At 40.4% G+C, this 11,422-nt stretch overlaps 1 protein-coding gene across 1 annotated transcript; it reads right to left on the bottom strand.

The window, feature by feature from the left end:
- Positions 1–10,009: 10,009 nt before the first annotated feature.
- LOC147420721 (NAD(P)-linked oxidoreductase superfamily protein) lies at positions 10,010–10,929 on the bottom strand. Its single transcript, XM_086504985.1, has one exon. It carries the CDS (start codon positions 10,809–10,811, stop codon positions 10,218–10,220), a length of 594 nt encoding a protein of 197 aa, XP_086361111.1. The 5' UTR covers positions 10,812–10,929; the 3' UTR covers positions 10,010–10,217.
- Between the last annotated feature and the right edge of the window lie 493 nt (positions 10,930–11,422).

The raw sequence follows: 11,422 nt of genomic DNA, 5'->3' as shown, positions 1-11,422 counted from the left end.
TTCCATTCTAGGCAATCTATGACAAAGGAGTGAAGTGGCCCTATTGTGCATCACACATTGTGCCATATTCAACTCCCTTATTTGACATGCACTTAGGGAATAGAGGATGCTAAACCGAAAGCCTCAAGGTAGAGATCTAGTAATTGAGGAAAATCTGCTAAGTCCTCCTCCATCCACTTTGCATCAAGGGCCCAATAGTTTGAACTTGACCAAATATCGACGGACCCACTTACCCTTCACTTTCCTTTCCTTGTGCACTAGGACCTATTCTAGAATGAAAATCTCTTCCGTTTCTTTTACTTTTGGTTGCTCCTTTGGCTCCTTGCCCTTTAGCACCTCACCTTTGAAAGGTCTCAAGAGACTCACATGCAAGCATTGTGAACCTTCCAAGTATCTAAAAACTTCAAACAAAAGGATACATTGTTCATCTTTTTTTGAAGTTGGAAGGGCCCATAGTATTGCATACTAAGCTTTGGGAAAAGACTCCCCTTACTCTTCCTCTTTTGATGCGTGCTTCTAAAACTAAAGTAGCATCCAATCATTCTCCTTCAATTGCAAGTTCAAATGATGCTTGCCTGCTTCCTTCTTATGTTGTGCTTGAGACTTCTACAAAGCCTACTTTACCTTGGCCATAGAAGTCTCTAGATCCTATGTGTACTGATTTGCTTCAAAAATCTTGTTCTTGGTGCACAAAATTGGTGGAACCTTTCTATCATTCTCGACAATATTAAATGGTGCCTTCCCCATAGATGTGTGAAAGTGTTGTGTTACCTCCAATAGGAGCAAATACTTCTTCCACTAAGTTTTGTTGTCAAAGATATGAGACTTCAAAAAGTCCAAAACCCATTAAGTTGGCTAACGCTAAGAGTGCCCATTGCTTTGTGGATGAAACAGTGATGAGAATCTAAGCTAAGTGCCTATATTCTCCCACAATGTTCTCCAGAACAAACTTATGAATTTGGTGTCTCTCTCTGACACTATAGAAGTAGGCATGCCGTGCAAAATAAAAATATGTGATACAAACAATTTAGCCAAGTGGTCGACTTTCAATGACTTCTTTATTAGTACAAAGGGAGCTTGCTTGCTGAATCTATCAATTATGGTCCGAATACCATCATGCCCACTCTAAGTCTTTGAGAGATAAAAAATGAACTCCATAGCTATAATTTCCAAGGCCAATCTGGAATAGGTAAAAGTTATAGGAGTCCCACAATTGGTGCCTGTAAAAAATTACTTTTTGACACACCAAGAAAGTGTGAACAAACTTGTCCATGTACTTCTTGAACTGAGGCCATTAGAGATACTTTCCACCCCTTTCAAGGTACCCTCAATGCCCCTATGTCCAACAAAAGGAGAAATGTGGCACTCTATCAACTCAATCTATAGGCCACACACAACATGGATCTCCACAACAAGTGTGCGTGATAGTATATCCTGCAATCATCTTCCCACTCTGTACCCTATCAAAGATGTCTGCAAAATCAATATTTGTAGCATACTAATCAAGCGTTTCTTCAAAAATGTGATGATGCACTATAGTGATGGCACGTATCTATGGCTTATGAGACAACACATCGGCCATCATATTCTGTTTTCTCGCAATGTGAACAATTTGGAAACCAAACTATGGAAAAATGTTGGCCCATCTCATTTGCTTATCCAAAAGCTATTTCTATGAAAAGAAATATTTCAAACTCTGATGATCTATGATTACTATGAAGTATGATCCAAGTACGTAACGCCTCCAGTGAGTTAGAGTATGTATGGCTAACAACTCTTTCTTGTAGATCTATCAACCCTCTTAGGTCTAGAGAACATTCTACTCTCAAAAGCTATGACATTGCCCACGCACATCAAGACCGCACCCAGACTACTACCACAAGCACCATAGTAAATCTTGAACTATTTCTATAATTTGGCAATATCAAAATAAGACTAATCGTCAACTTCTCTTTTTCTTGAATGCTACAATTTTTTAGGGTCCCCAAGTGAACGGAACACCTTTCAAAGTCAGGGAATGCAAAGGGAAACAATCTTTGCAAACTTTCCAATGAACCGTTTGTAATACAAGCACAAATCCAAAAGCTTCAAACTTCATGCACATTCTTGAGCTTTGGCAAATTTTGAATAATCTCTATTTTGGCATGGTCTATCTAAACACCCTCTGGTGAGATGATGTGTCCCAAAAAGTGTATCTCTAGTAGGAAGAACGGACTCGTTTTCTCGTTGATAACCAATTTGTGTTTTTGTAGTGCCTTAAAACCTTGAAAGAGATGTTTCGTGCATTCCTCTTCATTCTTAGACAATGCAATAATGTCGTCAAAGAAGGTGCCCACAAACTATCAATGTTCTTTGAAGCTTTGGTCCATCATTCTGTTGGATGTTGTAGGAGCATTTGTGAGATCAAAGGCGTCATTAGATACTTGTACAATTTGAAGGATGTCTTGAACGCGGTCTTGTATACACCTTTAGGAGCGATCTTGATCTGATGATAGCCACTTTTCATATTGATTTTAACACAAAGAACCCTATTAGTCAGTCAAGTATATCATTGATCCTCAGTATTGGAAACCTATTCTTAATGGTTATTTTGTTGAGAGCTCTATAGTCATTGTGCATGCTCCAAGATCCATCTTTCTTCAAAACAAGAAGTACTAAGGAACAAAAAGATGAAGTACTAGGTTGAATTAAACTCTTTTCTAGAAGTTCTTTAACTTGGTTCATTATCTCTTTATTATTTGCTTTGTTCCCTCTGAAGGTGGCCACTTTGGTGGCGTACTGCCAAGTATCAAATCTACCGTACGATCTTTAGATCGCTTAGGAGGTAGCTCGCCAAACAAACCCTAAAAAAAACAATCGACTTAGCTTGCAATAATTCTTTGAGTTTTGTTTCTAACTCCGACAGAATTGAATTTTATGTTCTTCTTAATCTCTAAAAAAGATCAAGTAAACAAAAAGACACGATTTCATTACTGTAGAATTGGGTGAGGCGATACAAATGGGATGGACTTGCCCTTAAATTTTACATCTAGGATGATTTCTTTGCCCTTCTCATTCTTCAATGTTTCTTTTCTCGCCCAATAATTGACCTTGACACTATTCTTGTGGTACCAAGGTATTCCCAAAAGTATGTCACTCCCCTCAAAATGCATCGTATAAAATCCCTTGTGCCCTAGATACCCCAACAATGCAACCATAGTCTACCCATGACTGGTGCAATGGTGACATCATTCTCGAGTGTCACTAAAACATCGTCCATCTTTGGTCCCATTTCTTCACACATTATTCCAAGTCGAGCCGACAATTTTTTGAAACGAACTTGGCCTTGGATCCTCCATCAAAAAATATAACGTTCTTCTGATCTCGTACTTTGCTATATGCTTTGCAAATCTGGACACTCACCCTATTATGAATCCTCAAAAATAAGGCGATAAGAATAATATATAATGCAAGAATACAATCATGATAATTTCTCCAAGGACTTTATGTAGAATTTGTGACACATTGAAGTTTTCAGCACACACACACACACACACACACACACACACACACACACACACACACACACACACACACACACACACACACACACACACACACACACACACACACACACACACACACGTATATACATATATAAAATATTGCAACTTATTTTAATCGTATCATGAATCTCAGATACGCAATTGCATATTTTTAAAACTTAGTCCATATACACTTAGGTCAATGAATCTTTGCACAAGCATTAAAGATATGCTCATAAGAAGAGGGAAAAAAATACAATGGGCAAGGAAAACTCTTCCAATTTTTAATAAAACTAGTTTTCAAACATGAGATATTCTAGGGTAGACACCCAAATTCAAGTATAGTGAAAGTTTAGGAGCCGATAGAGGAAAATCAAGATGTAGTCACTCAATCTCCTGTTATGATTGATGCTTTTGAATCAAAATGATGTACAAAAAAAGTTCACATCAAGCTCTACTCATTCCAAAGGCTATTTCCATCACATATCCAAAGTACAACAAAACAAAAAATTAGATTAGTTGGTACTTGTCGCACGATTGGCTCCTCTAGTCTACAATTTTTGTCATTCATTTTAGGAGATTGCTAAAATATTGATTGGCAATTTCCTTAGCCCTCCTCAAAGCTATATCTAGAACTTATAGGTTGCATTAGTGAAATGAGGTTTCATCAAAGACGACAATAAGCTCTCAAAGGCATTGGCATTGATGACTAATTCACCTTCATGAATCACACATGGTTCACACTTTGCTGTGATGGCCCATCACATGAAGAAGATAACAATGGTTGGTAAAGACACCCAAGAAACTAACAAATTCCATTTCTTTAGTTTCTAGAAATCGATATAATATTCAAAAGTTAGGATTTCGTCACACATGCACTAGCTATTGGTGAGTGGTGCATAATTTCAAAAAGATATAAGTAATTGATGCATGTGTGCATGAGTCATAGTTATTTTGAAAGTGATGAATATTTTTCATCAGGTGAACATTACCTTAGAATATATTTCTTGACTGTTGGCTTTGCATATATTGCACATCCCTTCTAGGCCTCTACATTACGTTTGTCACCAACTAGAAGGATGATAGTCTAGTCTCATAGATAACATATTTAAATGACTTTGCACCCAAAATATTGATCCAATCTTTCAATTGCAAGCTCATCTCCTCTCTCAAATATCACTCATGTGTGTAGATGATGCTTTCGAGGTAAATTGAGAGGTGATGTCCATTTCTACAATGGAGCAAATGAATAAAGAAAGGAGACAACGAGAGAGAAAGGAACAAAATTATAAAAGTTTTTTTGACATACATGTATACCAATCTCCTTGCTTTGAGGCGAGATATATTTGGTCTCAATTATGGGATCAACCCCTCACTGGTCGACGCTCATTTAAGGATATATGGGGTCCTCACAAAGTATTTTTCTCCCTTCTAATCGCCATGCTTTTACAAAAAATGATCTCTTTGTTTTGCACAGGAAGAGTGGCTATTGCTTGGGATCGCTAATGGCTTGCATTTGTACCTTCCATTCATGAAAGGCCCTCTTGGATTGTGCAATGTTATGCCCTCTCACAATTGCAAGGAAGAACTCTCAAAACTTGAGCTACATGTTCATGTAAAGCAACCATTATTTCCATAATCTCCATCTTCTTCAAAAGCATGAATCCATAGCTTGCTAGCTACCACCAACATACATAGCATCAAAGCCACACAACAAATTGTTGGTCGAATGTAGGCATGTTTGCATCTTTCCTTTCATGCTTGCCATGAAAGGAAAATAGCAAAGACAAAACAACATTTCTTGAATGGCCCACACTATGATATAACACACTTTCACCCTTAAGGAATTGTTTCAACAATCAAGGATGAAAGCACTTGCTCTTGAATGGCCCACACTATGATATAACACACTTTCACACTTAAGTATTGTCAAAAATCAGGATGAAAGAACTTGCTCTAAACCTTTACATTAACCTTCTCTCCCCTATTGCTCCAACCTCTCTATGAAATCAAGTTCCTAAAGGACTCTTTGTTGTTCTTAGACTAGCGATTTGTGTTAGGTCATTCCATACACTCTGGTTCTATCTGTACTTTATGGTTCTACTCACTCTAGAATATAAAATCTCGTACAATGGTTGACAGGACCAATGCCAATATCATCACAATGCCCTCAACAAGGCGATTTAGACAAGCTCTCCATAGCTGAAAACTTCAATTTTAACAACAGAGATCTATGCATGTACATTTCTCATCTCTCTATTTGGCTCCTCTTTCCCAGTTATTATGCGCATTGATTAGAAGAGATGGAAAGATAGAAAGAATGCACAAGTGGGCATGAGTCCTCCATAGATGACTAGGAGGAAGGCCATAACCAACTGCCACAAATATGATGTGGTGGCATACTAACTTTAAAGGACCTGTTTAAGCGCCTCAAAGTGACTAGAATCAAATGGACCAGCTTGAAACTTCAGAATATGATGACATGGATATGTATAAAAATCCCAAAAATCAAGGCCTATTTTAAGGGACAATACATAAATATGAAATTTTTAGGGATTTGACTTGTGGATGCCAGTTTTTCTTACATGATGCTTTTTGGAATTGGGCCTTTAAGTATGAGCCTTGGGGGCCAGCTCTCGCACTCTATAGTGTATAGATTGCAGAAAAGGTGCCTCCCCCTCCCCCTCCCCCTCCCCATCCCGACTGTTGTACGCTACGAACATCAATCAAGAAAGAATAACAAAAGGGGCAGTAGTCTTTGGGACCAGTGCATTTGAAAGCGGAACTTCGTCACTTCGTGTGGACTTGACTCTCTCTCTCTCTCTCTCTCTCTCTCTCTCTCTCTCTCTTCAAGTTTAGTTGTTGTTACAGTTTTTGCTTGTATGTTGCTATTGACTTCTTGCTTGGGTATCCAAGCCTCTTTCAATGGTATCAAAGCTTAGACGATTCTTCTCCTATGGAGGATCCAATCCAACTTTTTTGCTACACACATGGGTTCCAATAGTAAATCCGATAGAGAGAACACCATCTAACCTTGTATAGTTTTGTGCGAGGATGAAGAGCACTCAAATCCCAACGAGGAAACGAAGAGAATAAAAGAGATTCCAATGAGGAAAATACTTCTTTTGAAGCTCTGAGAGACAAGCATGGCAAGCCTTCAAGAGGATCTCAATAGATCTAAGTATAGGTGCTAGCTTTAGGTTGACACTTATGCAAGGTGCCTCGTCAAATACTCCAAGGACCTGGATTATGTTAGGTATCTAAAGATTCATCCAATTGTTGAGCTTTATGACAGATGGAAGAAGGCCTTCCACACTCTAATCAAGTCACAATGGAGACCAAGGCAAAGTCGGGTGCAAAGAAGCAAAAGATGCACTCACATAAAGAGTTTGATGAAGCTCTTGAAGAAAAAGTCAACAAGTTGATAAAAGCTCAAAAGCACTCTCAAAAGGGAACTAGAATGTGCCCAACTTCTACATATCCATAGCATTTTCCCTCTTTATAGTAGTCTGCACCTTGCTCTATTGTCAATCTCGGTACTCTAGATTTCTTCTTGTGCTTCTTGCTCTTCTTCTTTTCCTTAGAAGACTCTTTCTCGGATGACTTAGACAGTGATTCATTCCACCGCATAAGTCAAGGAGCTTGAGTGAATGGAGAAATTGTCTGTAGAAAGTTTCATGAGCTCCTGAATGCTCTTGGACTTCTGTTTCAAATGGTATCACCGGATCTCTTTAGTAATCCACCACAATACCATTCCATTTGCTCCATAAAAGAGATCTTCCAAAAAGAAGCAACTAGCAAAAAGATGTCCCAAAAACGTAGACTTTAAACAACCAAAATGTCATCTTCTCGCATCTTCAAATGGTTCCATGTTGTGCTCGTGTCAACCATACCAAAGAAAGTTATATGCTATTTCTTGAATGCTCTTGGACTTTTGTTTCAAACGGTATCACCGGATCTCTTTAGTAATCCTTCCGCAACATTACCGTTCCATTTGCTCCAAAAAAGAGATTTTCCAAAAAGAAGCAACTAGCAAAAAGAAGTTCCAAAAACGTAGACTTTAAGCAGCCAAAGAGTCATCTTCTTGCATCTTCAAATGGTTCCATGTGCTCATATTGTTGTGTCAACCATACTAAAGAAAGCTATTTCTTGAATATTACCACTTGGTCGATACCTTAATATAAAGAAGAAGAGTTGATCACATGTTTGAGCATTCCCCTTGAGAAAAGATGCCGCCTTTCGTACTTTAGAGGCTTTTGAGAAGCTGTCCCCATTGAAGCAGTGTTATAATGCTATATGAAAGAGAGGGCTCGATGGGAGTCCTTGTGGTCCAAAAAAGTATCAAACTTTATCGTTTGGCCCCCACCCATCCTTAAACTCCTTAGTCTTCTTCTTCTTCTTTTCGAGGTTGTCATATTGAGTAGCTCATAAGAGGTGATTCTTCTTCTTATCATAACTTGTATTAAAAGTGTGGGCATCACTGGTTGTACAAAAAGTACCATCTAAAATTTGCGAACATCAATCAAGAAAAAAATACCGGGCACCAATTTTTGAAGCCAAGACAGTTGGAAGCAAAACTCCGTCACTTCGTGTTTACTCTTTTCTTTCTCTCTCGATCTGCCTCTGTGTGTGTGCGTGTGTTCAAGGTCAGTTGTTCAATTTTTTGTTAGTGTGTTGACCTTCTAAGCCTAATTTCTCTATGGACGCAAGCTTGAATGACATTATTGAAACTTTGATTCCTCGGATCTTTGGGTGAATAGTTTTCATAATATTTAGTACACAATCGAGAGACACAATAACTTAAAAATTCAGTGCAATGACAAAGAAAATTCTTTTGCATGACCCAACGTCTATAATAAGCATTGTCAAGGAAAATGTACTTTGAAACGAAAAAAGGGGCTTCCCTTTCTTGTTGATCATATGCAGCACACGTAAAGAATTGCACCTCCTCTTCTTCTCATAGCTAAAAATTGCCCACTCTGTTTGTGGCACTGGCTCCTCCGCCATTAACTTCCATATGCCTGTGATTTGCTACTGTCGCTCAACAACAATCACATTTTTAATCATAATTTATGATTCTTGTGGCTCTACGAAATTTCATCCAACTAGGCTAACAGGTGCAAGTCCCTACTACACTCTCATAGGATTAGGGTAGTGCACATGAAGGTTTTGACATTTTCTTATGTAGAAATGGATTCCTCTCATTGTTTGCGTGTATTACGAGTTTCCCCGCTCAAGAAGCATCACATACCTAGCTAGGTGCAATTGGGGACAAGGGAGCACTCGCTCGGTTGGTGGGTGCTTCCCTGTCCCAACTGCAACTAGCCGGGTATGCAATGCCTCCCTCATAGAAGCTCACGATGTTGTGGAAAGTCACAATATGAGAATTATTGTGGGAACTTTTCCAAAAGCTCTAGTGGTGGGCTCCGCTCTCTTGCAGACTAATTTACACCATGGTCGAGTAAGGCCTCTTCTCCTACAAATGGAAATGAGATCTATGGTAAACTGTTCACTTGAGCATAAGCAAAAAATGATGCTTCGAATCTTCGCCTTGCCAGGAACAAAGAGTTACTCAGCCCATTTGGAAATGGGAGCATTCTGAAGTGAGCATTGGCTGGCTTCTACACCTTTGCCTGCCAATGGTAATGTGAAGTGCTTAAGCTACAGCTGTGCTTCAAGGAAGCAAGGGCTGCAATGTATTTTGCCCGACTTCTTAAGATATTCCTGATAAACAAGGTGTCTGCAGACAGACGCTGGACTGCCTTTTACTCCGGTTGGAGGGCAGAGAGAGAGACAGAGAGACTATAGATTGAAGAGAAAGAAAAATAGAACGTACTTTTAAAAATTTACAAGGGCTGAAAATCACTCACCAAGTCGATTGTTTCCATCACTACAACTTAGATAGCTTGTCAAAAGCCATGGCCATTTTCCTTATGACATGTCATCATCTTCAGCAGATGCTTGGTCGACCGAGAATATATGCATGGACAGACAGTGCCACACCGAAGTTAACTTTCCAAAAACGTCAAAAATACCGTTAAAACATATAACCATTTGCCAGAAGCCTGCACTCCAGCCCACATTTGAAATCAACAAATTGGAATGTGAAACACAAGTGACAATGCACTGAGACCACCGATGAGTAAATGCTTGTTAATTTCTGCATGGTATTTGTCAGTATCGTCAGCATCCATATAAATAAATCGGCAGAGCTTACTAGTGGGGATGAAGCAGCATAAAACACTTCGATAGAGTGGCTCAACACTCAGATGGTGGTGGACACCAGCACATGTTCGGGAGATACCAACATACTCGGCAATCTCCAACCCGATCAAGAATAGAGTTGCCTGACTGAAAACCTCATCTACAATGCAATTAGTCTGTACTAGAAACTCTAAAGTCAGGTCTTAAAACAGTTGAAAGAATGAAGGAGCGACACCTTCACACCATAACCTCAAATTGTTATCAAGATAATCAACTGGGTATCCCTCTAAGAAATTGATCTTATCCCTGACATTAGATGCATGTTGCGCACACTCATGACGAATGAAACTTCGATGTGTATGGAGCAAGGTGGCTACCATTTGGCCTCCACAAACAAAGAACAATTCTTGATACAGACATGATGTTTACAAAAACAAAAATAATGATACAATGGTGTGCGAAAGGGAAGGGGATACCTATGCACTACCATCACCTTGCAAGTCCCTTTCCAACAGCTGCGCCTTTACCAGCCCTTTCAAGGCAATACTGAGCAATCTCTCGGAACCGAGGAACCGACTTAAGCTCAACCTGTGTACCATCAGTTAGAGTGATGACAACATCGCCCCATTCCCCGATGAAGCGGGGCACATACTTAACATCCTTGATGACCTTGTATGAGAAGTCCTTGCGATCAGATCCTGTAAGGCCTGACATAACTGTCACCCGCAGATTAGTGAATCGATAGCGCAAAAAGAGGCACCTGAATACAGATGCCAGGGTTAAGGGGAGCCATAGCAAGGTCAAGCCGAAGGCCAGGTTAGCCAACAAGTCGCCAATGTGAGGGCCTCCATCAAAAAAGACCTCTTCTCCTTCTGCTGGCGATGCCGATGAGGAGGGGACTGCACAGAGTCGAGTCTTTAGCAGAGAAGTACTTGTGAGAGGTCTAGACGAAGGCATCGAGAAGAAGGGAAAGGTCGAGGAGGGCGGCGCATGCTGCAGCCTGCCAGGACCGCTACCACCGTACCTTACAATCCCTGCTCTGCATAGCAACGACGAAGAGGACGCGCACTGCGTACGCGCCATAGCTCGATCACCTTATCCGCGTTCTTCGCTGCCTTGTTTTGCTTACATCGAGCTTTTTACTCTCACATACGCTGGGCAGGCCCCGTTCGGCAGAAAAGTGCAGGCTGGCAAGCGGCCAGCCGTCTTCCCACGTGAACGACTGCATTCGGAATGAACATGCACAACAACACCACCACTTAGACGGGCCGGCGATAAAGCTTCTCATGTGGTTCGCACAAGTTGGGCAAAATTTCTCTCCGATTATACCATCTCTTGGGGGCAACCCCTCACTAGATAGACACTACTAGGAGCTCCTTTAGCGCAAAACGCAAAGAGGAGGCCTTGACCTCTGAACATCGAGGTTGCAGCCAACAGAGCAACCACTACTTTGCTCGTAACTGCTTACTTACTAAGTGACACGAGGGCACACATGGGGGCGGGTAAGGGGATCGATGACATAGGAGGGTTGGCAGGCATCTCGATGTGGACAGGCCCCCCCAAAAAACGATGGCGTCGATGGGAACCCACGACCTCATGCATGAACGCCTTTTGAGGCTTAGGCTAACCACGTCTGTAACATTTAATGGCCTAGTAACTTGTGTGTAGCGGAAAATAACATAGACATAGTGAGC

Source organism: Adiantum capillus-veneris, chromosome 28, assembly GCF_014529385.1.
Source record: "Adiantum capillus-veneris isolate H3 chromosome 28, ASM1452938v2, whole genome shotgun sequence".
NCBI classification, from domain to species: domain Eukaryota; kingdom Viridiplantae; phylum Streptophyta; class Polypodiopsida; order Polypodiales; family Pteridaceae; genus Adiantum; species Adiantum capillus-veneris.
Note: the sequence above shows the minus strand (reverse complement) of the source record. Positions and strands in the feature narration are given on the sequence as shown.

What these genes read in the sequence shown, in the direction of transcription:
- LOC147420721 (XM_086504985.1), bottom strand. Translation starts at nt 10,811, where the DNA reads ATGGCGCGTACGCAGTGCGCGTCCTCTTCGTCGTTGCTATGCAGAGCA.